This window comes from Mytilus edulis, chromosome 12, assembly GCF_963676685.1.
Source record: "Mytilus edulis chromosome 12, xbMytEdul2.2, whole genome shotgun sequence".
NCBI lineage: Eukaryota > Metazoa > Mollusca > Bivalvia > Mytilida > Mytilidae > Mytilus > Mytilus edulis.
In genome coordinates this window covers 24,503,387-24,531,208 of record NC_092355.1, presented here as the reverse complement: position 1 = coordinate 24,531,208, position 27,822 = coordinate 24,503,387, and the positions used below count along the sequence as shown (strand labels likewise).

The following is a 27,822-nucleotide window of genomic DNA, read 5'->3' as shown; positions in this document are numbered from 1 at the left end:
AGGTTTTTCTAAGGTGTTATTTTACACATTGACAAATCCCTGGAACCCAAAACGTATACAGCATATGCGCAATTTTGCTACTTAGTCCAGAGCGTACAATTGTTTGATGCCTTTTTCTAACTATCAACGACATAAAGAAGTGTTGATTTGATTACACAATTGGATACTAGTACTTGGTTTTGTAACCTCATGGTGCGTTGTTAATTCTTCTTTTACATCACAATAATCCAATATCGTCTAAATAAATATCAAAGGTACCAGACTTATAATGTTATACGCCAGACGTGTGTTTTGTCTACATAAGACTCATCAGTGACTCTCAGACCAAAATAGTTATATACTAGGTTGCAGTTTTGTAATTAACTGCTCCATAGGTTTACATGCAATGCAAAACAGTTAAAAACTTTGAAAAAAAAAAAAAATAGAAAATGGTACATAGAAACTTGTTTTTTTGTTCATATCATGTATGTACATTGTAGATTAATTGACAAAAAGTGGGTCATGCCACGAAGAATAAAAAGTTACGTATCCCTGAAGTCAAAACATTTTTTTCTACTTTCTGTTTGCTGTTTTTACTAGGCCCGATCACTTCCAGTAAACATGATATCCTTCCACTTTCCTGGAATGATATCCCCATAAAAATACAAGATTTTTTCTAAATCTATATACATGCTGCAACTCAGCATGAACCGATAATCAAACAGAAAAAATTAGTCCAGAAAAAAATCCGAAAAAATGGACTATTTAATTTCCTTCCATGATTTGACATGCACCAGAAACTGGAGTTTTTGCCATGTTACTGTTTTAATAATAAGCAGGCTTTTTTCCAGGATATTTGAAAGATAGGGCGGGGAATGAAATAGTTCGGCGAGCGGAGCGAGGCGAAATTTTTTTTGGACCTTATCTTTGCCAAAAAACATTCAATCAGTATGAAGTGAACTAATGTAACGGTTCCTGACTTGGAGCATGTATATTGTACAGTTAAAGTGTCAGGGTTTAAAATTTTTTATGCCGAATTATCTCTATTTATTGTCTATGGTATATTAAGATGATTGGATGGATCTTAATTGCACAAGACTAATTACGAGAAATTCAAAATCCTACGGGATAAGGCGTTACTAAACATTTCAATTGTCCTAGATCCTAATTACGTTTGCCCTGGTAGAGGGTCCACGGGGAAGCTCAGAAGCTCCTGGGTTTCAACAATTAAGCATCAAATTATGAAGAAGCCAGACTAATAAATATCTCTCTATTTTAGATTAGATTTTGGTTTCATTGAACAACACATATGATACAAGACAAACAAACACTGAAGTATAAAGGTCGTTCGTTCTTAATATATAATGTGGAATACATGATTGAATATAAAAATTTACGTTATTGTACAACAATACTGACTTAAAGCAATCATGTCACTGTCTAGTTCTGATAGATTGTATATGGTACATTAATAAATATGGTGCTTGAACTTGATGGCAAAACGTAGGCCCGATGATGTCACTTAGGTACTCACTAATGCATATTGAAACAATATGATACTACCAAAAGCTATCCAGATTGGGAGGTAAAAATACTATACCAAATACATGTTCTAAAATTGAGAAAGGAAAAGGTGAATGTGTCAAAGCGACAACAACCCGACCATAGAGCAGACAACAGCCGAAGGCCACCAATGGGTCTTTAATGTAGAGAGAAACTCCCGCACCCGTAGGTGTCCTTCACCTGGCTCCTTTAAAAATATGTATACTAGTACAGTGATAATGTACGTCATACTGAACTCCAGATTATACACAAGAAACTAAGATTAAAAATCATACAAGATTAACAAAGGCCAGAGGCTCCTGACTTGGGATAGGCGCAAAATTGCGGCGGGGTTTAACATGTTTATGAGATCCCAACCCTTACCCTATACCTCTAGCCAACGTAGCAAAGTAAACGCTTACACACATTAAAATTCAGTTCAGGAGAAGTCCGAGTCCGATGTCAGAAGATGTAGCAAAATAACAAAAAAATGACAATAATACATAAATAACAACAGACTACTAGCAGTTAACTGACATGCCAGACCCCACCGTCAATTAAACTGATAGTATCAATATAACCTTTTAAACCACTGGGATGATGCCACTGCTGGTGGATGTTTCGTACCTGAGGGTATCACCAGCCCAGTAATCAATCTTCATCGTTGACATGAATATCAATTATATGGTCATTTTCTAAATTTCCTGCTATAATTGTTTTTCGAAAAACTAAGGATTTTCGTATTCCAGAAATAGATTACCTTAGCCGTATTTGGCACAACTATTTTGAAGTTTGGGCCCTCAATTCTCTTCAACCTTGTACTTGTTTGGTTTTATCACTATTTTGATCTGAGCGTCCCTGAAGAATCTTATCTAAACGAAACGCGCGTCTAACGTACTAAATTATAGTCTTGGTACATTTGATAACTGTTTACTAGTATTAATGTACATTAACGCAAAACTCCGAGACACGGCCGCCGGACTCTCGTTTCCAATGAATGGTTAGAGTAGAATGGAATCATTAGAAGCATTTCACGCTAATTTCATTATGGAGTTTATTGCCCCCTTGAATGTCCCTGTGACTCCGAATAAATATTAAAAGAAATCAGATTTTATGTTTAATTAATGAATATGATAAATTGCCATATTCAATAGCGAGATTACGATATTTTTGTTATCTAATTTTTTTTTAAAGTGGGGCAAACGCGCATAAGGCACTTACGTGGACACGACCCTGATAAGTATAGCTAAGAAGAATTTATGGATGATGACTCATCAATATCTTTAAACAAGAGTGACAAGGCAGGCGTCCCAATTCTCGATCACATTAATTCTGCTGTAAGTGATATCATGCGGTTTTTTTTTAGTTAATTTTCCTGTCAGTTTTGTATTACTTTTAATTGGTTAGTACCTGTTAAGCACTTTCGTCATTTATTTTATCATCTAAACAGTAACATATATCCAGTGCAGTTTTCAACATCTTTCTTTACAGCCTGATTAGTCTTTTTTCCTCTTCCAACCACGTTTGAAAGAGCAAAGAACTAAACTTCTTTGTCATCGCTTATTCTCATCTACCGTGACATTCATTTAATATCTGTCGATTTTATTAACTCATTACAAACATGACAAAAGGCTAAATCATTGATTAATGTTCAATAAGATGTATGCAATATTCATTTTACTTGCAGAAGCACTCTAGATAAAAGCCCGAAACACCACTCTGCATAAAGCTTTTATCTGCTTTGAGAGTGTTGTGAGTTTGATATTAACCGTTCATGATTTAGAACATTATGTGCTTTACTTGATCACATTATATCAATTCAAAAGTGCATTGAAACTGGTTTTGAAATTACTATCATAATGATCATGGCCATTTCCAGGCAACTAACTTTTAAATGCAGTAGCTTTGCGATATTGATGGCCAATCTTAATGACCCTCCTCGTCCTTTTACGAGTGTGTAGTTCTATTCATGGGCTTAATCTACATCTGCATGACTAAACTAAATGCATTATACTTGTTAATGATAAAACTAGTATACACACATATTGACAAGGATTGTTATTCCAGTATTGTTGTTTAAAACCTGCACAATTACCCCAAATTGTAAAACATCTCGACAAAAGGACAAACAAAAAAGGAGGTATCATTCATGATACATGTACATGTAATACAAAGCCAATAAGAATCATGAAAAATATTTGACAGAAAACTTATCCACCATTACCGAGTTCACCTGAAGGCCGTATGGTGACCTACTATTGTTAGTTTCTGTTTCATTTGGTCTCTTGTGAATTAGCAACAAGACGTCCACATCTTCATTTTTATATTCATAAAGATTAAAAATAGATTTTACAACCTACAATCGCCTTATCTGTATAAATGACAAACAAGTAAACACATGGTTTATATATCTTGACAACTTTCACCATTCCAAAACATCTCATAAAGTTGCACGAGAAATATGTATTTTATTTGTAAAACTTATTTTGCCTTGAAATAAACCTCACCTTTCCGTTAATGAAGAAACTTTTAACAACCGCAACACATGATCATAATTCAATTTCCATTAATCAATTTAAAGAAGTTGGGAACGAAACAATGAAAACATTCAGAGACAAGTTTCCATTGGCTAATATTTTTACATCACAAGTGACGGAAAGTTACTTATTAATCAGTTGTTTACATTTCTATAATATGTACATTTAAGAAATAGAACGAACTAACATAATCGTTAAAGGTTATTATTTTCAACGTTATTTGTCTCTGATTGAGAGATGTCGCATTGCAACTATATCATATCGTCAGTTTTGTTCAATTGATTTCATTCACAGCTTCTTTTCAATCTGGATAATAACGATCCTGAAGACAAAAAATTGTCTAGACACATGTTGAAAGAGGGTATATGTTATCCTTTAAGTATGTTTTTGTTCGCTTTTATTGTTTTGAATTGACGAATGCCATACAACATATATTTTTATTCATTTTCTTCAACAATTAAAATATTTTGTAACAGTTTTATTCATTACGTAGTCGGTGAAATGATATGTAGCTTGTTATTGTTTGTAGCATCATGTTTCACCATAGAGACTTTTGGTCCACATTCTTTTTATTTTTCCTACCAGTCTCAGGATTAAATATATGATGTGACTGTTGATTGTACGGGAAAAGATCTAAAAGAAAGAAATCAAAATTAATGAATTTTATTACAAATGTTTCTGTTATTCTGTATATCGTTTAACATATAAATGCTAAAGGAATGTATTTTCTAATATTTTAAGTCAACTTAAAGGTAGACTGATCGGGAAGCCAAGACAGTTATCACCAGATATTTCCAAGGTCAAGAAGCAATTTAAAGGTCGAATTCAGACACAAATATGCAATTCATTCTTTGCATGCTTTGTCTCTTTTTTATTACAAACTTAAAACCTTTAATGGTTTTTCTTTTTTCAAATTGTGACTTGGATTGAAAGTTGTCTAATTGACACTCTTATCCCATCGTCTTATATCTCTCAATCGTTAACATTTGGAAACAAATACAACTAAAACACACGCGGCGCTGTGTAACCGAAATAGACCTAAAACATAAGTCAAATTTATATAAGGACAACTTTACTTGAAGTAGTTGGAAAGCTAGTTTTTTTATTCTTTTGTTTTATTTATCAACGAATAATTTAAGGATTTAATCCACTATTTTGTAAATAAGAAAATGTCCATACCAAGTTAGGAATATGACAGTTGTAAGCAATTCGTTTGATGTGTTTTATTAAATGGTTTTGCCATTTCATTAGGGACTTTCTGTTTATCATTTTCCTCGGAGTTCAGAATTTTTGTGATTTTACTTTTTGTTGTAAAGCATATCAATACCGAATCATTGACTACATGCACGTAGTTGATCCTATTCTTTAACATTTACAAATTATGATACCAGCACTTGATACTACTATTGGAATTTAAATATATGTTAACTGTAAAATCAATTCAACAGTAGGCATTGTTTGTACGTAGACCCAAAGCTGACATCTTTTTGTTTATAAGGTTTGATGAAGCTTAAGGTTGTTTCTCTTTGATATATTGATGTTCGCGAACATACGTTTATACTAAAACTTTAGCATGCATGTCTAGAAGCGAAAGAAAAAAAAGTCGCTAACTACTTACTCTTTGATGAACTTAAACTATCGAATGAGTCCATTGACGATCGGTTAGCGTTTGTAGTGCCTTGGCTTCCTTGGTCTGAACTATTGATTGATTTGTCATCACTACGTTTAATTTTTCTGTTTATTGCAGGAGCAGGGTCTTGCTTCTGCAAAAATGTTTTAAAACATCGAAAACCATACTAGTTCAGCTTGTTATTACAAAACAGCTTCATTTATTGGTCAAATGTTAAATTTAAAAATAAATCTGATTTCAATTTACAGGAAAATTAAAAACAAAAGAAATGTTTAATATCTTTCAATTACTTATACATTTTGATTTTGTTACACGTATAATGTTGTTTTGTCTTCAACTTTCTTTTCAGTATTTTCTTGTATGCAAATATTTCCTTAGTCTTATTTGAATTAACTTTTTTGGAACTTTGTGTCCTCAATGCTCTTCCACATGGTCCTCCTTTTACTTCTTTGGCTTTATAACTATATTGATCTGAGCGTCACTGATAGGTCTTATATAGACGTATCTGTCGTATCAAATTATAAGCCTGTACCTTTGATAACTATGTGTGCTTGCAAATATTGAATGTCGTTTCAGAATGGGACATCCGGAATTTACTATGCAATTGCGTCTACTTAATTTTGATATCTGATAACTGATTTCAATATTCAAAGAAATACCTACTTCTTTATTAAAATTTTACTCGACTTATTTCCGAGTTGACATATTTAAATATTTTAAACTTCACCTGAACTAATAGTTTTAATTTTTCCATCTTTGTAATACATTTTAAATCAATCCTTTCTTTCTATATTCATTGAACGGTACCCTTATTCCTCTTTCCAGGAATACTCATACTTTAGCACTAAATTATTTAACTAACCTCTGACACATTTTTACTTTGATACTTATTCACACTCCAAGGATCGTCTGTCGAAAAAAAATCAGATTTGACTTTAGCTTTTCTTTCCTGTGCAGCCTTTATTCTATCAGCTCTCTTTTGGGCTTCTGTCCTTTTGTCAATCCTACAACAGACAAAAATAACTGATATTTAATGAATTACTGTGGTATGTTTTTTTTCTGTTTTTGAAGAAATAAATTCAAAATTTGGGATGCACACTAAAAAGCGCGTTTACATCGTTTTGAAAAGTGTTCATCACATTTTTTAAGTTATTTCATATGGACAGAAAAAACAGTAACGTTAATTCTTATAATTCAATTATAAATTCCATTTCAAAAGAGTTGATCATGAAAAAAACGTTGATGACGTCACGGTTAAATATGTCTATGATCTGATATACACAAAACTTTTAGCAAACTGGAAGCAGTGTTTCATCAAAAATACAAAAAAACACATACGACTGTAATATCAGACTCCTGTTTAAAACCAAATGTACAGTACACCTCATCTAAGGTTTCATAAAGTCCACCCTGATCACACTTTGAAAGATGTATATACTTATATTAGTCTTATACTATATATTTTCTATATATTTGATCACGGTGTGCTCTGTATGTCAAAATGGAGGTCTGTTATATATATACTAGTATTAATAACCATTTGAAAGTTATTTGAGAGTCTCATAAGAGATCTTATTACTTACTCTGCACAAGGTCTGCAATATCTTATGCACAGCTTTGTTATCAGGACAGCATTCATCATCAGAACTATCCCTGCTAATAGATACCAGTACCCATTGTCAGGGTACGTTTCAGTTTTGAAAGGACGTTCAGTAGTTGTTGATGACGTTGTAGTTGTCTAAAATATATATCACATCAATGTGAGAGAATTTCAAAAAATTAATAGCTATATACAACGGTGAAAAGGGACCATTTGAATTGTTTGTTTCTCTTTTGTGTAAGGAAAATAATGTGGACGGGTATTGGATGGGCAGAAAATCAACACATTTAACTTTCAAATATGTTTTTTTTTCTCTGTGCGCATGTCTGGTGTATTTTTTTGGAGAAGTCGGGGTTCGATGTGATATGTTATTTTTTTATTATATTTTTGGTTATATTTCATAAAATATCTATTTCAACTAAATATTCGTATTTTATGTCGGTTTCAATGAAAGTTGAGTTGGTTGACTGTCAATTACATTTATAACCGCGTTTGTACTAACATGAGCAACATGGCGGTTGCCACCTGTGAGTCAGGATAGGCTTACTCTTCGGAGCACCTTAGATAATCCCTACTTGTTGTAATGGTTCAGTCTTTTGTTTTCTATTTTGTGTGTTGTGTGCTATTGTTTGTGCGGTGGTCTTTTTTCTGTTTAGCCATGGTGTTGTCAGTTTATTTTGAGTTTATATTTTATTTATTGCCTCTTGTATAGATAGTTTTTATGTTTAGAACAATACGTTTCCCTTTTCCCTACCTCTGGGAAAATCAGTGACAAGGTAGAATATCCCACAAGTCCTCCACCATCAGTTGCACTTAAAGTCAAGATCACTGTCTGGCCGTAATTAAAGGATGCAGAAATATCCATGGCCACAGTTATTGTCCCATTTTCATCGATATTGAAATAGCTATTCCCTAAACCTGATTGATCCAAGCCGTAGGTTATTGTATTCCAAGTTTCTGTAATGTCTCCATCCGATGCCGATACATTAATTAGTATCGTTCCAATATCTTCCGTTGGAAATAAGAATACATTGTAGTAATCTCGCTCAAATATCGGTGTAAAGTCATTAGTGTCTGCTATGTTTATGGTTAAAAATGCTGTATCTGTCAAACCTCCTGGATCTGTTACGGTGACATTACATTCAGTGACCGGTGGATGACCAATATCCGAATCAAAATCGCCGCCAAAATAAACATCGCCTGTACTTTCGTCCATTTCAAAATATGTTGTAGTATATCCATTACAGTCCAACGTGTATCTTAAAGTTTCATTTTCTGGATCTGATGCATCAATATTAGGTGATGACAGAAGTGTTTCTCCCTGGAATTGAAATTTCTTTAACATACATTGTACCAACATAATAATCTAACAGTCAATGTAACGTATATTATTTTTGATATATACTGCTACGTTACTTGACTTATATAGTAATACAGATCGGATTTGAATTACACAAATCTTACTCCTAATAATATAGAAATAAAAATATGCTGGATAAACTCATTATACAGTAATAAATGAATGGAAATCTATGTTGACATTCACATTATAAAAAAAGTTTTCCTTTTAATCAAATATGTAGATACCGTTAAGGGTGCTTTAAGCATGTTAAGGCTACGTGAACTTGCTCTTTTTTATCACGAGACTATCAATATTAAGGTTATGAGCTTCCTTAATCTGTGACCTTCTGCTTACAAAATGATTGTTTTAGCAAGGTTCGAATGACAAAGAACTAAAATCAACATTACATACCTTTCTTTTCTTTGAAAATCAAGAATTGGTTTATTAAAACACTGCGTGTGTGTGAATCAACTTATAAGGAACGTGTTCTCTGTGTATTAGATTTGTAATAACATAACATTGCATAAGGAAAGGATTTCAAATATGTAGGTCTGTCGTGTCAGAAATACAAAGACACACCTTAAAGGTACAAATGGTACTGCATTTCGACAATTGGTATCTCTTTGGTGATACTTGGGGCCACAATATTTGAAAATGTAAAATTTATGGGGCTTATTTAACCAACACAAAATATGTATAGCCATATCCGGGCCAGGGACTACGTCGATGAATTTAAAATAATTTCCTAAAATTGTGTATAAGAAAAATTCAATTACACACTATCCGTAAGGTGTTGCCAGTACCAAAGGTCTGGCTACTGGCTGGTGATATGTTTGAAACCTTACCTTACCTTAGTAGCAAAATTATCGACCTAGTGGCGTGAGGATATTTTGACACGTTTTTACAATTTTGGGCTACATATATTTTGTACATAGATTATTTCTTCGATAACCGTTACTTGTAGGTGTACTTATTATATATATTGTATTGTGCACTCATCAATACTAATTGTCTGTATTAACTAATCAGACTCAAACGCAATAACTAGTAGACTAGTTTTCGGGCTATAAAAATGCAATCAATATTGCTAATCAAATCACAGTCAAATTAAGACAAAGCAGCAGTTGTTGGTGAATATGATTCAACTATAAATGCTGCGTAACAGAAAAGTTAAAACATATAAAGAATGGAATCACATAAAAAATAAATTAAGAATAGAAAATAATAAGTTGCTTATAAATACGGAATCGAGAAAATTGGCTAAAAAGAATTAAGAATACACAAAAATAGACAAAAAGAATTAGGTACAGAGAAAAATTGACCAAAAAAAAATTAGGTATAGTGAAAAAAAAGAATTCCGAATAGAGAAAGATAAATTAAAAAAAAAATTAAGAATAGAGATAAATGGACAAAAAGAAACAAGAATAGAGAAAAGTTGACAAACAAAATTAATAGTAGAGAAAAAAGGTCTACACAATAAGAAAATATATACTTATATGAAGTACACCATCCAAACCCTTATAACTGTATGAAAAACAATGTTTTTGAATTGCATAAAGGAAATGCGTATGTGTTAACTCATTGTTAGTGATTGTAAACCAAAACATTAAGCGTTTAAGACCATATATATTATTGGAAAGTATAAACAGATGCATAAAACCTTCTACATATATGTTGGTTAGAACTTTGACTGCATTAAATGGTAAAAAGGTATTGACATGAATTAAACATTATCGTACGTACCAAATTCTCTGTGTCATTTAAAACGTAATGGGTATTACTGAGTGTTGGAACATCGTTCACATTTACAATAGAGATTGTGACCGTTGTTGTTGCAGTGTCTTTAGTATCAGTGGCTCTCACAACGAACCGGAAGCTGCTAGCAAACCCAACATAGAACAGATTGTCGTAGTCAAATTCTGCAAAAGTTGAAATCTGTCCACCTGAAAAAAGTAGTGTTATGACAAAAGGTTAATTTAGTTACCAATGAAACAGTGAGACGGTGAGAAATTCCCTAGTTTTTGTTCTTACTTAGTGAATTTCCCCTAATATGGTGTTGTGGTCAAACACAAACGAGTCATTCCATGCTATAAATCATTTTCAGAATAAGTAATAAATAAGTCACTTTTCATTCATGAGGTCAATGTTTTTTTTATGAATATATATAAGGCCATAAATTAACTATTTAATATCAGTGTATCAAAAAATGTAAGCCAAACGCGTGCAGATGATTTAAAATTGGTGATTTTTATTTATGAAATGATGTTCACTACAATTTGAATAATAATATAAACTAAATAAAATACTTACTCGCTGAATCTATAGCAAAGTAACTGCTTGTAGTCGGTGTCCATGAATATGTAACGACGTCTACCGAGTCAAGATCTGTTGTAAAATAAGTATATAAAAGTGTATCTACAGCGGTATTTTCTTCTACCCCGATTGTTAGGTCAGATTCAGCATTGGCGAAAACCGGAAAATCATTAATGTCTGAAAGAAAGAAAAACTTGTGATCTAACAAGAAAATAAAATTGACATTTCTATTTAAGCACCAATTGGCGAAAAGACATTGAGGTAAACACTTTATTAGTAATAAAATAAACAGCTGCTCCATGAGCGCATGATACGCCCGTCGTCTTGTGTGTGAAGTTTTATTCAAAAATCACAAATAGTTTCTGAGATACGGCGCGACAGATGAAATCCCCCTTTTTTACAAAATACTCAATAACTGTAAAATAAAATTTTGAATCATCACAAAAAAGTATACAGATCTTATTATTAATAAAACTGTAAGAAAAGTATAAATTTTAAAGCAATAATCATTTATTATAATATACGGTGTGAACCCCCTACCACCCCCCCCCCCTTCCCCCTTTTATAAAAAAACCTCCATTGCTTTAAAATTAAATTTTGAATCATCACCAAAAAGTATACAGATCTTCAGATTAATATAACTAAGAAGTGTGTAAAGTTTTAAGCAATAGTCATAAATCATAAAACACCCCAAATTTGAAGGTTTTTTTTTCACCAAAGAGAATACAGATCATTTGATCATCATAAGAAACAACCATTTTAAGTTTCATGAAATTTGGATGAGTGGTTCTCAAGTTAAGGTGCGACATGTTTACGCCGGACAGACAGACGGACGGACGCAGGACATTTATATTCCATAATACGTTCCGTCAAAATTTCGACAGGCGTATACATCCTTATCAAATAAAAGACAATAGAAAACATTAAAGACCATACTCAGAACAATTGAAAATTGAAAAATGATTTCAATTGTGAATTCGACAAATCTCGAATGCTTTACTCAACATAAAACATAACCGAATGCACGCTCTCTTTTAGTCAGCATACCCAAATCGTATTCCAAAGTATAAGAAATCAATGAGAATGTGCCTAACATGTCTGCATTATGTAGACACATTACAAGTTATCACCATTGAGCTGCTGACCAATCATCAAGTCATTCTACTTAGCAATTTAAGATAAATTGTGAATATTGAAGGAATATAACAACAACAACAACAACAACAACAACAACAACAACAAAAAAAACACAAATTATTTGAAAATAGAAAGTAAAAAGGTTTTAGTCATTTTTATTATACACTTTAATCATTGTTAATATCAGGATGCTGTTGATCTTTGAAATAAAATATCTTTAGATATGTATTATACAGGTGATATTGACACACATGAATACTAGTACTATTCTTTTTTCTAGTCTGAAGTTAAAAACTCATCAGAGATGCAAGACATACTTTGGTATGGGACTGTCATACAAGTGAGAGGTTTAGCTAGCTAAAAAACCAGGTTCAATCCTCCATTTTCTACATTTGAAAATGCCTGTACCAAGGCAGGAATATAACAGTTCTTGTCCATTCGTTTTTTGTTATTTGATTTTACCATGTGATTATGGACTTTCCGAATTGATTTTCCTCTGAGTTCAGTATTTTTGTGATTTTACTTTTTTGGTACTAAAACCACGCATTATTTTCTCAACAACACTCACAAATGGAACCCGCATTATAACAGTTGAGAAGCAACAACCAATACAATCTTGAATATCTTTGACATTCAAAAACCTTAAGCAAAGATTAAGTTATTTCATCCATGTGTAAGTATATTTGCATCACCTACTAATCAAAAGAATGTTTGTGAATTCAAGAAATAAATGCATCGTATAATTTGGCAAGATAAATGAAATCGTTATTGCACTGTCCAGGCAACAAGAGTCCGTTGTCATGTTTCATTTAAAAGGGGATTAACGTTAAACAAAACTATATGATAAGCCAAACTCATATAAATGACCTTTACTTTGCCACTGCTGGTGGACGTTTCGTCCCCGAGGGTATCACCAGCCCAGTAGTCAGCACTTCGGTGTTGACATGAATATCAATTATATGGTCATTTTTATAAATTTTCTGTTTACAAAACTTTGAAACTTTTGAAATCAAAGGATTTTCTTACCCCAGGAGTAGATTACCTTAGCCGTATTTGGCACAACTTTTTGGAATTTTGGGTCCTCAATGCTCTTCAACTTTGTATTTGTTTGGCTTTTTTAACTTTTTTGATCTGAGCGTCACTGATGAGTCTTATGCAGACGAAACGCGCGTCTGGCGTATAAAATTATAATCCTGGTACTTTTGATAACTATTTATACCACTTGGTCGATGCCACTGCTGGTGGACATTTCGTCCCCGAGGGTATCACCAGCCCAGTAGTCAGCACTTCGGTGTTGACATGAATATCAATTAAATGGTCATTTTTATAAAATTTCTGTTTACAAAACTTTGAATTTTTCGAAAAACTAAGGATTTTCTTACCCCAGGAGTAGATTACCTCAGTCGTATTTGGCACAACTTTTTGGAAATTTGGGTCCTCAGTGCTCTCCAACTTTGTATTTGTTTGGCTTTTTAACTATTTTGGTCTGAGCGTCACTGATGAGTCTTATGCAGACGAAACGCGCGTCTGGGGTATAAAATTATAATCCTGGTACTTTTGATAACTATTTACGATAGGTTTCATGGCACAAAACGTCCCGAGTTTATCCAAGTATAAAAACAATGTTGCATACGAGCAAAGAAATACAAATGACAATTTCAGGGATTGAATTTCGGCTCTCCCTTGACACCATTTGCAATTATGGTCTTGATGACACGATGATTGTCCGTCGGGAGAGGACGATACATGTCTGATCCGCGTTCAAAAAGAGAGCGATGTCTTTTGCAAGTAAAAGACACCCTTGTAGATTTTGAAAAAGAGCAGGATATTGACGCTACAAAGGCATAACTGGCACCTGCATAGTGAAAAAGGTTTAATTTAAAATGCAATAACTTGTTTCCAAATCCAATATAAATAAATATGTTTAAACTAATCATATCTTATTCATGAAAATCACTTTAAATCAGATGTCTTACTTTCTACATAAACGCTAAGAACCTTTGACCCCACTGTAGTGTTTCCATCATTCCCTGTAACATGGATATCAAAAGCAGGTACTTGTATTGTGGAAAAATCAACAGTGGTTTTTATATCTGCTCCTGTTGATGCTTGAAATAAAAGATAACGAATAAATCAAAATCTTCATAAAATCTTTGTTTGTTTATTATTTGTTGGGTTTAAAAATACAAATAGCTGTTGTCCTGTGTTTTGGATTAGTTGTCTGTATATCATACCAATTTTTTTTAAACAAGACATTTGAATGAACCATTGTAGGTTTCTTAGTGACTACCGTTTGATGTGGCGGATAAAATCCCAATTCCGCTTTAGTCATTTGTATTGAATTTCCCCTTTTTAAATTTAATTTCTCGTTTTTCATTATGGTTTATGCTTATTTCGTGTTGCCGGAACTTAATATTTCTTCAATAATACCATTTTTATCTTCTATCTTTTTTCTATCCCTATTCTGTGTGTGATTGTACATTTTATATTTACTCATTTTTATGTTTTTTCTATTATGTTCAGCATCACAACGGTTTCACATATTTTGTGCTTGCGATACTTTGTTGGGTGACCAAAGTTTTGATACTTATTCGAAATCTATATGATCAACAAAGTAATGCATTGTGATTATTATTGATGTATAACCATACTTAATAAATTATAATATTCTGACTAAAATCAAATGATGTATCATTGTTTGGTCATTTTAAGAATATGAGTGCAATAGCTGTTAACATTACTGTCTCAATTATCAAAGTTATTTGAAAAATTGCGATAGTAAGTATATAAAGCATTCAACCAGGATACAGAGGACTAAAACGGGATAAGTATCCGTGATAATAAGTAATCTTACAGTAAACATCTATAAAGACAAATTTGATTTCACATTATATTTATAAAATGAAAAAACATGTTGTATAATTTGCGCACTTTATGGATTTACTTTCATATGTTGCGCTCAAACTTAAACATTTAATAACCGTGGGTGACCAAATGTAGAACGCAATGACTTATATAACTAAAAAGAACTTAAAATAATTACCGATTTTAATTATTTTCATTTTATTCCTATTTACTTGTTGTTCGGGAGAAAGGACATGATGCTGAAGGTTCGCAATTGATTGCATATCTCAGTGACGTCCTAGCAGTATCGGCGTCAGTAACAACAATAGGAATCGTAAAATCGGAACTTGCTGACTGTTGAGGCAGGATCTCTTCACCTAAATATAAATGTAAATATGATATCCATTTCAAAGATGTTTTTTTATTAATCTATAAAAATAAGGATCAATATAAAATTTTTGTACTAATTTATTGAGTTGAAGAAAAAATCGCATGCACAAAAAAAGAATGTAAAAATAACGAATGACGCTTTCATTTGGTACCTGTATTACTGTTATACATGTACAGTCAATCGTATACTTTATCATTTTGCAGTTAATTTGGTACCATTATTTGGGTAAAATATTATTGCAGAAGAAGTGCGTTTTTCTATATTAAGAGAATCAGTAAATGTTCATTATACAAATGAGAACAATGCAAAATGATTACATTTCATTGTTATTTCAGAACCTTTGCAATGGGGTATTCATTGACATACAACATGTACAATTAAGGACAACCAGTTCATTATTTTTTCTACATCTTTCAATCACTTTCCATGTGAATGCTTAACTCCATAAACGTGTATATGACTTATACGCACTTTTAAGTTATACCTCTCAATTTTGAAGAAATATCTACATAAATTCTACATGTTTTATACTGCGGGTTGCAGTTTTTTTAACCCTTTGACTGCCATGACATTGGAAATCGCTCTATTTTTAACTGCTAAGAATCGGCCCGGCTTCGTACGTTATCAAACAGCTCCATGGTAACCCTTACAACAATTGATAACGTCACGCTATAGTGCATGGTACCTGCATGTGATTGCTCGTTTTGATGACACCACCACAGCTGTGTGCACGTTGATTTATCACTCTCAAGTGTCGAATTTTTAACTGCATTTGTGTTTTTTATTTTTGTCATTCTTATAATTGGTGTTAATTGCAATTTATGAGTATTTGTAAAAACTGATAGGCTCATTGACTTTTATGGTATTAACAAGTTCTGTGTCACATGGCCAATAATTTTGGCCTTTGTTATTTCTCAAAAATACCGCGGCCCATTAAAATGAAAACCTGGAAATTACTTTGAAGAATAAGATCATCGTTTGTGATGTATGAAATAAACCATAATTAATTATGGTGACAACAACAGTGTTTTAATATTTGACGGTTTTATTTCGATTAACATCAGTAGAGGTGTGACGTCTTTTGCGTAACTTTCAAATTCACGACAGGTTCCCGTTCTAGAACAAACTCTTTGTGTGATATGCTTTACTAAACTCAAATGTTCGGATTTGTGTACCAAATTTCATTGTCAAACTTTAGAAAAAAAATTAAAAGCAATGAAAAAAACTTCTGATTTTGTTCTACATGCCTGTAGTTTGTATAATATCAAGCAGCGTCACAGCAAATAGGTATTCCGTTGATTTCGGTGAAGGATAGAGCTGAGAATATAAATTTGCTTGTGAAACTTAGCTCCTACATTTACAGACAGGCACATTTTTTTGTCTTGTTTTACTTTTTATTTGATGATAAAATTGAGAATGGAAATGGGGAATATGTCAAAGAGACAAGAACCCGACCAAATATGTTAAAAGATGGCTGCTTAACGTCAAGTGGCAAAAACATATGCATATATTAAGGACGAGAATATGCTAATGTTTTATGAATATTTACTCTGCTTTGTACTAGAACGACGCCGCTTAGCCGGATGTGTAACATGCTAGTTCACAATGACTGGCCGCACTACCGGTGCAAGATGATATACCACCTTACCCACACACATTATTTTGACTCCGAGCCGACCAGTCTTTGCTCTTACTCCTAAATAGCATGTGCTTAGTGGAGAAGCAGCAAATATCAATTATAAAGTCTTTCGAACCAAGGACCTCCTGCATTCGAGACGAATGCGCTACCACGAGACAATGGAGGTGGTGTTTTAAATGAAATATATAGTCTAAAATATATATTTCAATTTTTTCTTTTATTTTGTAAAACTCTAAATATACTAGTATAACGTGATGGAAAATAAGTGTAAACAGGACAAGTCCTCTCGGCAATTCTACAAGTGTGTTATGCATTTCTTGTTTCTGCCCCTCTCCTTTTTCCATCCCCTCCACACACATATTTCAGTCCTTTGCTACGCCATTGCTCAGACCTCATAGTCCTTAAATGTTTTTGCTTATAACAAAAATATGTATTGCAGTTAACCGAAATTACTAAAGGAAGAGACCGATTTCATTGAACAGCAACTCCTCTAAAAAAACAAAGAAAGTTAGAAGTATTTGTGATATGACGTATAAATGAAGTGTTTTGTACTTCTTACATTTTTCATTTCAATAATCCGCCAATTTTTTAGAAAATATTCAAATTCGGAGACCTTTATCGATCCGTGTCTTATACGCTTTCATGCATGCTCAGTGGACGTAAGGCCCGTGAAATTTAACATACAATTCGTGTTTTATGTTTTATGTATTGTGCTTGTCTTATATGTATGCCGGATAAAAGCTCTACAGAGCTTATGTTGTATTGTTATATGTATAACCGACTTTAAATAAATCTTTTTCATTATTATTTGTTAAATATTATATAATTAATCTAAATCAGACAAACTTTTAGGCCCTTATCCTTTATTTTTGTCGCGGTTGGGGTGCGAAAAAATAAAAATACTAGTATGGAAGTCAATTGTTAAATCTTCACTCAGAGAACAGAGATGAAATACAGGATTTACATTTATTTATCTATGAAATAAACTGAAAAACGCTTTGCAGTCCTAATATATCAAAAACTTACGAATTAAATTTCGTTGATAATTAAAGCGATCTTTTTTTAAGATTTCAAAGTCAGTTTTGGTGGATAGTCTGATTGGCAATCATACCACATCTCCTTATTTTTATATTTAGATGGTCATATTCATTGAACAACTACAGTGTGGAAGTAAAAAGATTAAATTGAATAAAGTACTGCACACAAAATGTTATCCATAATCATGATTTTTAGGCATAAGAAATCTAAAAGATATGTTAGTAAAAGTGGTAACACAGGAGAGAAGGACGGACTGTCAATAAAAAAAAGATAAGACAGATATTGGTGCATATTTTGACTTACAACAGGCCACTTACGGACAACTCAAAGAGGTTTTGAAGTTGCAAGACTTTCTAAAGTGCATGAATCTCCCTTTGGGAGTTATCGGTTTTGTGTCCATATTTATACATTCGGTCAACACCGTGGACTGAAAAGACAGATTGATATGGGACTTATGCTTATATTTTATCCTCATATGACACTTATGTATAGTAGAAAAGTCCATGAGCCCGGTAGCAGAACTCTGAACAACGGCTGATTTTCTTTCCAAGCCAGCTTGCGAAATTCGCAGGGCACTGCGAATTATCTATGGCGTCAAGGAAAAACGTCACAGCGGAAAACAACATCGGCTTTGGGCCGATCCTTGGCAGTCAAAGGTACTGTTTCTGCATCAGCCAAATCGGCCCTATGGCAGAAAGAAGGTTAATAAAAGTAACGGTATCAATTTTCTTGCACCAGATGCGCTTTTCGACAATACATGTCTCTTCAGTGATGCTCGTGGCCAAAATATTTGAAATCCAAAGCTTATATAAAAGATGAAGAGCTATAATCCAAAAGGTCCAAAAAGTATAGCCAAATCCGTGAAAGGAATCAGAGCTTTGCATGAGGGAGATACATTCCTTAATTTATGATAATTTCTATCATTTTGTAACAGTAAATTTAACGTTGACTAAGCGATGTTTTTCGTTCATATCACAAAAACATAAAAAGTTAAAATGCAAGTAAAAACTAATTGGATTTTACGCTGGATGCGGACCAGAGAAACGCTATGACTATTATTACTATTATGTGCATGTGATATATCGACAATTTAGTTTGCAATCAACCTTTGATTAAAAGGATTTTCCAGTTAAGATAGATAAATACTTACGTGGAAGGTCTATAAATTCGGTTGGTATGTTTTTGGTTACATAAACCATTAAGTGTCCTTCGTCAGAAGGTTGCCGCCCATCTGTACACGTGACACTGACGTCATATCTTACTACACTGTCATAGTCAAGGCTTCTGTTTCTTGGTATAAAAACATAATTAATTCCATATTCTTAAAAAACAAACATAAATATTTTGAATATATTCAAGTACATTTTTATAATGAATGGATAAAAATGATTCTGCTATATACATTCCATTATTGAATGCTTTCCCAATCTTGATGTTTTATTTATCAATGTAGGTGTGTACAAAATGGAGAGACGTGTTAAAGACTATTGACTTTCAAGTTCTTCGGAAACCTGAAAGAAAACCAATGATCATGTCACTATTTGAGTTCTCGAATTCAAAATATTCCATTTGATGGTATTTAATCGAAGACGATTCGTTTAAAAAAATGTCATTAGAACGGAATGTAATACTAGTTTTGTTTGTATCGATCATATTTTAATGTACCCAAAAAAGCTTGACCAGTTGTAACTGAAAGCGAAAATGGAGCCGTGGAGGTTACCAAATAAGTCAAAAGAAGTTATTCATAGTATATAATATCGACTGAAAAGAAAAATTACAACACCGAACAAAAAGTGAATAAGGCCGTTAGTTTTCTCGTTTAAATTGTTTTACATTGTCATTTCGTGGCCTTGTATAGCTGACTATGCGAGATGGGCTTTTCTCATTGTTGAAGGCCGTACGATGACCTATAGTTGTTAATTTCTTTTTGGTCTCTTGTGGGTAGAGAGTTGTCTCATTGGCAATCATACCACATCATTTTTTTATATTCGTATTACTTTTACACAGTGTGACTTGGATTGTGAGTTGTCTCACTTGCACTGATATCACATCTTCTTAGATCTACCTATAGCAAATACACACCTCCAGGAGTTGATGTTTCTTTAACCTCAAACACTGTATCGTTACTGAATAAGAACACTATGAAGTTCACATGTCAAAGTGTCACCATCTACAGCGTCTATTGTATGTAAGAGTGTTTCAGCTTGATTGTTCTCACTTATTTTAACAGACGTTGGCAACGAGGTAATGATGGGTTTCTGGAAGATTTATGCTTACATAAATGATATTCTGATTCAACTCTTTAGTAAAATATGTAAACCAAAAATATTGAACTCCAAGGCAAATGCAAAAAGGGGATTAAAAATAAACTAAAAAAATAAAACACTATTGTTGTTCCTGACTTGGTTCATCCATTTTTTCCAAAGAAAATGGTTAATTAAACCTGGTTTTCTAGCTACATGAATCCAAGCTTTAACTTGTATGATAGTTGTTTATATAGATCTGTTACATGGACAACATTGGGAAGCCACCAAAACAAACATAACAATTTAACAGACTTAACTGAGGTTATACAATGCAGTAACTTTCCACACTTCACAGAATCTATCTTTTTGAGACATTATGTATTGTGTTGTCATCCTGTTATGTAGTAGAACTAATGAATGACAAGGAAGCAACAACCCCTTAATCTATTTATAAAAAAGCTGGTTGTTTTACTAAATTACTAAACATTATTCATATGGTGTATTTAAATTAAAATAGATTTCTCGTCCATCTGGTAGATCCATTCTATTCCATGTTCGATTTATCTTAAGTTTGTGTTTCGCAAATCGTAGGGAATACTAAGATGGTAAAATATTACTTTTCCATCTGTAAAATCTATTATATTCCATGTTGAATTAATTTAGCAGATCATGGGGTATATACTGGAATGATGAAATATAAGCATGATGATGGGAAATCTATTTTAATCCATGTTCAATTAATGTTAGGTTAATTTTTTTGCAACCGCAATCGTTGTTTTGTTTTTGTTTGGAGGGGCATTGTCTGTTTCTTCTGTCTTTTGCTCTGTTTGTTCGTTTTAATCTTTTTTATTTATGATTGAATCCTCAGTTGAAATGCCTAACTGTATTTATATTTACCTGGTTTTCTATGATGATTCTCAATGTAATTGTTTCCGAGTAGACAAGACAAGAGTCTTTGATCTGTGGATACAAGGACGTTGGAAATGAATTGGTGGTACTCAAACTGGACTTTACTTTTATTTGATCTACAATTGTTACAAATACATGTCAAAGTTAACTTTATGTACATATATGCATTCCATGTTTTGAAAAAAAAAGAGGTATAATGGTAAATTTTCCTCCACTCATTTCACTTAGGAGCCATATCAATCAATCTTCCATTCCGTTCTCCTTATGTTTCTGTTTGATAGCTATATATGTTTAATTGTTTGTTTTTACCTTTTTCATGCAATTAAAAAGAAAGAAGATGAAGTATGATTGCCAAACAATTAGACAACTATCCACAATTGACCAAATGATTAAGAAAAGCTATAAAAGGCCCAAAAATGACACTTGTGAAACAAGTCCAATGAGAAAACTGACGGTCTACTTTATGACCAAAAAATTACCGAAAAAATGTGTAACACATCAACAAACGACAACCACTGAATTACAGGCTCCTGACTTGGGACAGGCAGATACATACAGAATGTGACGGGGTTAAACATGTAACGGGGATCCCAATCCTTCTCCTAACCTGGGACAGTGGTGTAACCGTACATAATAAGAACGAACCATAAAGATCAGTTAAAAGAGGCTTAACTCATCAGATGGATACAAATAGAAATACATCTAACAAAAAAGGCAGAGTTGGCCAGGTAATTGTATGACCCAACAACAAATAGAGACTAAGTACAGATCTCAGAAGACTCGTAGTTCCTGAAAGCTAGGTCATAGCCACTAACAACTAATATAAAAAAAAAGTTTACTAGGATCGTTTGTAAATTTCTAGGCACGGTAAACAACATCACCGTTAAAACGAGGATGTGCTATCCCGTTTGAGATAAGTTTTCTACAAGTACAACCCAACTTCAAAACCACATCTTTATATCTTTGGACTAATTCAGTAAATGATTTTAGTAATTTGTGGTTACGATATACCTGGCTTAATATTTTATCATTAGTACATAGCTTACGTTCGTTTAAATGAAAAAACGTTACAACAGACACGGGAATAGCGAACGAGTGGTGAAAAAGACACACCGTAAGATGGTGCAAAAGAAACATTACTATTAAAGAAAGAAAACATAATAAAATGGTATCGCAAAATCGTCCATTTTGTTGTTAATCTAAGTATGGAGTCTCCTGTGTGAAACCGGAAAATTTAAATATAAGAAAGAAGAGTTATCATCGTTTGAATTGATTTATTTAAAGTAAGTTCCTTTGGGTATATTTCGGCAGTATATATTTTGATTTTTTTTTATATGTGTTGCTGATTTAATCAATCAAATGCAATTAAGACGGGTCTTTACAGAGTTTAATTATTAACTGAGATTCATGAAAGTACAAAAACAATACTTCCAAAGTAAGATTGTTTAAACTGTTGTTTGACAAAATTATCATAAACTAATTAGTTATAAGGATATAATCAACCAAAACCGGCATAACAAAATAAAACGAAAAACAAAACATACAAAAGGAATGCAGTTCGTACTTTCTAATTTTCAAGGAGAATTTTGTGTACTGTTGTTTGTTTTCTTCGTTGTTCGATTTTCTCCTTCGTTTTTTTTGTTTCTTATTCTTCGTACGAGATTCCAATATTGATCAATTCATATCGATCTTGAACAATAACGTAATACATAATGTATATAAAACGTAAAATCACAAAAAATTACTGAATTCCTAGAAAAATTCAAAACGGAAAGTCCCTTATCAAACGCAAAATCAAAAGCTCAAACATATAAAACGAATGGATAACAAACGTCATGTTTCTGACTTGGTACAGGAATTTCCCTGAGTAGAAAATGGTGGATTTCAAATAAAATTCAAAATACGAAAACACGAAAACACGAAAACGTGAAAAAATTTACCAGACAGACTTCGGATATCATTATAAATGCCAACTCCTTAACAACAAGAATGAAATTGGAAACGAATCATATCTACTAAACAAGACATCCCGTGCATATAAAAAAGAAGATATGGTATGATATCTAATGAGACAACTATCCACAAAAAAAAACAAAATGACACAGACATTAACAACTATAGGTCACCGTACGGCCTTCAACAATGAGCAAAGCCCATACCGCATAGTCAGCTATAAAGGGCCCCGATAAAATAATTCAAACTAGAAAACTAACGGCCTTATTTATGTAAAAAAAATTAACGAAAAACAAATATGTAACACATAAACAAACGACAACCACTGAATTACAGGCTTCTGACTTGGAACAGGCACATACATAAATAATGTTAAGTTTTATTAATCGGGCAGTGGATTTCAGCTTCCCAATTGGGAACGTTCCATTTCTATGGAGGAACATTCAAGCAGTGCCTGCATACGGAGTAAACATCTATATTTCCGAATTGATAGGATATTCCCGGGCTTGCAATCCTATGATGGTTTCCTTTTTGATATAGGGTTGCTTTCCACAAGGAACCTATTGCACCAAGAATTCTAAACGGTGAAATTGAAATCATCTCTTCATAAATTTTACCGTTATGGAATATCTGTTTCACAGATGCTATCGGATATGGTCCTTATGTAGTAACTACAATCCGTTTCCTTTTCCCGAATGTGACCTACCAAATCAGACACATTCACCGGATATGTAATTACATGAACAACAAAACTGGTGGCACATGTAGATTAGGATTGCTAACCCTTCCCGAGCACTGGATATCACTACAAGTTTTTGCTGGGTTTCATGTTGCTGCGTCTTTAGTTTTCTGTGGTATGTACTATAAATTGTATGTTTGTCTTTTTCTTTTGAGCCATGACGTTGTCAATTTATTATCGATCTATTACTTTGAATATTCCTCTGGGACCTTTCGTCCTTTTTTTACCAACTGAGATACTTTCTCTCTCAATATATATAACGTTATCATTGACTACTGTGCAAAGTAAATACGCAATTAATTTATAGTAAAACAAATGTTATTTTTATATGTTTGTGTAAGTTTCACCCAGTGAAAACATAAAATAAAATGTTATTAAAACAAAACAAAAAATAAGGGGATTTTGGAAGAAAAAAAAAGGCAAAATTAAATTTAGTCCTGAATCTGTGTTATAAAAAAGAACATTACTTACTTGAACTTAGTTTAAAGTAAGTATTAGTCTCTGATAACGACACTGATATGTCATCATTTTCAGTATCTTGAAGATCAAGTGTTCATTCAACATCGTTGATTGCCAGATGGTCGAACACGTGGATCTAAGAAGGCATATTATCAAAGTAAGGTTTCTTATCTGAAAATAAAGAAATGAAAATAAGTTTATCATATTCAAAGTATCTCTTTTGACTTGACACTTGAACGGTTACAATGTACTTTATAACAATTTTCAGCATTTATATTTACTATCTAAATAACACGTAGATAGTAGTATAAAGTCCAGTTATGTGGTAACTGATAGTGAACACATATTTCATTGTGCACATGATTACGGAAATAACCTGTGTAGTCGTGTGACATAAATGAAAATCCATATGACAGAATTACTACGACACAAATGATTTGAGATGAAAAAGACTTAAATAATCATAAATAATCTGATCGTAAGTATTTAAATTTGATGTCAATAATAAGTTTCTATTTTGTGTAACAACTTCAATTATCCAACGCATTTGATGAACTTAAAAAAAAGTGGTATGCGCTTCATTATGACATAACTTGAATAAACAATGCACATCATTTCATCAACAATTTTTATGATTTCTGTAGTGATATACGTAGATGGTAGTACAGTGTCCAGTTATATGTTTATTGATAAGAAACAAATCTATATTGTAAACATGATAACAGGAAATGACATATAAAGTCGTGTGACATTCAAATACATGGATGCCCGATTTTCTACAGACCACATGATTTGAGATGTAAAAGACTTAAAGAAGCATAAGAAATCTTATCGCTAGTATTCAAATGCCAATAATAAGTTTCTAACTTTTTTTTTACAATTTCAATTTTCCAACGCATTTGATAATCTTAAAAATATGTAAGCGCTTCAGAATAACACACTTTGATTAAACAATGCACATACATGAAGCAATTATTATTATAAGTTTCGTAGTAATAAAATAAAAATATAATAGTATTAAGACTTCATGACGCACAATCGTCCGTGTCATTTTATTAAAAAAATCTTTTTCTGAATGAAATGTGAATTTTGTAATATTCAAGACGTTGTATATTTTTTTTTATTTCACGAGGATCTTAAAAAAAAGAGATAAAAGTAAGTTTATGTTTAAATTGATTTAATCTATCAACAGTTCGAATAAATTAAAACATTTGCATTTGCTTGTTTAAGAAAAAAATCATATTTCAATCTCATTCTAAAAAGCAAATAGTAAAATTGAGGACCTTATAAAAAAGAAGATGTGCTATAATTGTCAATGAGACAACTATCCACAAAAGACGAAAATGACACAGACACATAAAACTATAGGTCACCGTACGGCCTTCAACAATGAGCAAAGCCCATACCGCATTGTCAGCTATAATAGGCACCGATAAGACAATGTTTAACAATTCAAACGAGAAAACTAACGGCCTTATTTATGTAAAAAATGAACGAAAAACAAATACGTAACACATAAACAAACGACAACCACTGAATTACAGGCTCCTGACTTGGGACAGGCACATACATAAATAATGTGGCGGGGTTAAACATGTAAGCGGGATCACAACCCTCCCCCTAACCTTGGACAGTGATGTAACAGTACAACAAAAGAACGAACTATAAAAATCAGTTGAAAAAGACTTAACTCATCAGATGGACAAAAATACAAGTGGACGTGGCCGGGTACTTATACATCCCGACACAAAAAGACGCAATGAACAGATCTGAGACTACTCGCAGTTATCTGACAACTAGTTCAAAGCCACTAACAACTAATAAAAAAATCATGCACCTAAGATTAAACTATCAATCCGTACACATCAAACATCCAATGGAATAATGTAAAGACGTAATAAACAGCCAGAGAAAAACATGACCTTGTGCATTGCCAAGTTACAGGTATCGACAGATTGTAGATCTATGAATATGTATATGTATATAACATACTAGTAATATTTAGTTAGCTTTTAATTTACTGATAACAAAATCAATAATTATACCAATAAAACAATATTCAATGATCTTATTACAGTGTTGAATAGGTAACCCTTTAGCATAAGTTTATTTAAAGGAGCGACAAGTTTACATGGATCATTTTTTTAACATTTTTCAATTTCATTTTAAATATTGAAAATTAAAAATGCTCTAACGTGAAGCATTTTTTCATTTTGACTTTTAATATTAAAAAATGAAAAATGCTCCAAATGATTTTTCAAAAGTGACTTCAAAAGATTTTCGTTGAATTTTTAAAACCAATTAATTCAAAAATTTGTAGCATTTTGCTAAATATTTTTTCCGTTTAAAATGTTTTGCATAAATATACACGGTCTCACTATGATATCATTTGTCGTTTCTACTTGTCTTGCTATTGTTGAAAAGAATGTGATTTAGTAAACATACTCTAAACAGACATTAGATCACATTATCCTCGAGTTATCTCTTTCAAAACAAATCTGGAATAGATTAGTTAAAGTGTAAGATTAAAAAGTTACCGGTGTAGTGGGGTTAAATAAATTGATTTACCTGTACGTATTGTTTTTCATAGAGGTTCAACATCAACTTAAGATGGAAGTATCCTTTACTTTGTGTATGTAAACATATTTAAGTTACGAAGCACACGTTTTCCCCTTTCAATTCAATACAAATATGTTTAACCGATTAATATTGAAAATAACCAATATTTATTACTCAATTTATTCAATGTTACAGGACAGGCTATTTCGTTCGCACATCGAAATATTGTTAAAATATATAAAATCTGATTCAGACATTTGTATTCTTTAACAAATATCACATTGAGGAAATAGTGGAACTTGTCAATATGCACATGCATGCACGTGTATGCTGATATTTTATTTATAAATGCTTCGCAGTGGGGGTTAGGGTACATGTATATGCAAATGGTTCTATAAACTTTTGTGATTTCCTTTCTAAAAAATGATTTTCAACAACAATCGGTATTGCCATAGGAACCAACTGTGTTGCTTTTCTTGTCGCCTTATACTTTATTCCTATGGTGCAGACATTATATTGAAGCTGTTAAGGGAGAATGAAAATAGCTATCGCTATCATCGTCATTCACGTCGTGATATAAGGCTATTTTGTATCGCCCATTAATAGATGTGTTGATTTGAAAATCAATCTATCTTCTTGGACATCACATAAAGGAAAGAACAGATATAATCAATCTTGTTTATATCAGGACTTGCATCTAGAAATTAAACAGTTATGGTAGGTTAGAAAAGTAATTAAACGACAAAATTTCCAGTTTACTAATTGTTAATATTCCAATTCTGGGAACAACAACGACTACATATTGAATTGATATCTCTTAGTTGGTACAACACTCGAGCGTTTGTTTTTTTTAATCATGATTTCCGTAATGGTCGCTTGTTACAAGGAACCTACTAAACAAAGAGTAGAAATGCATATACATCAATTAAGCTTACGTTTACCATAGGTCTAAGCACACTTGTCTA

The 27,822-nt window shown here is 32.5% G+C and overlaps 1 protein-coding gene across 1 annotated transcript; it reads right to left on the bottom strand.

Moving 5' to 3' along the window:
* Positions 1-4,596: 4,596 nt before the first annotated feature.
* Positions 4,597-20,886, bottom strand: LOC139497528 (protocadherin gamma-A12-like). Its single transcript, XM_071285755.1, has 11 exons — positions 20,856-20,886; positions 19,143-19,313; positions 15,158-15,301; positions 14,057-14,188; positions 10,941-11,120; positions 10,374-10,573; positions 8,043-8,609; positions 7,272-7,426; positions 6,551-6,692; positions 5,677-5,821; positions 4,597-4,691 (listed from the first exon to the last, which is right to left on the bottom strand). Exons 1-11 carry the CDS (start codon positions 20,884-20,886, stop codon positions 4,597-4,599), a joined length of 1,962 nt encoding a protein of 653 aa, XP_071141856.1.
* Positions 20,887-27,822: the final 6,936 nt, after the last annotated feature.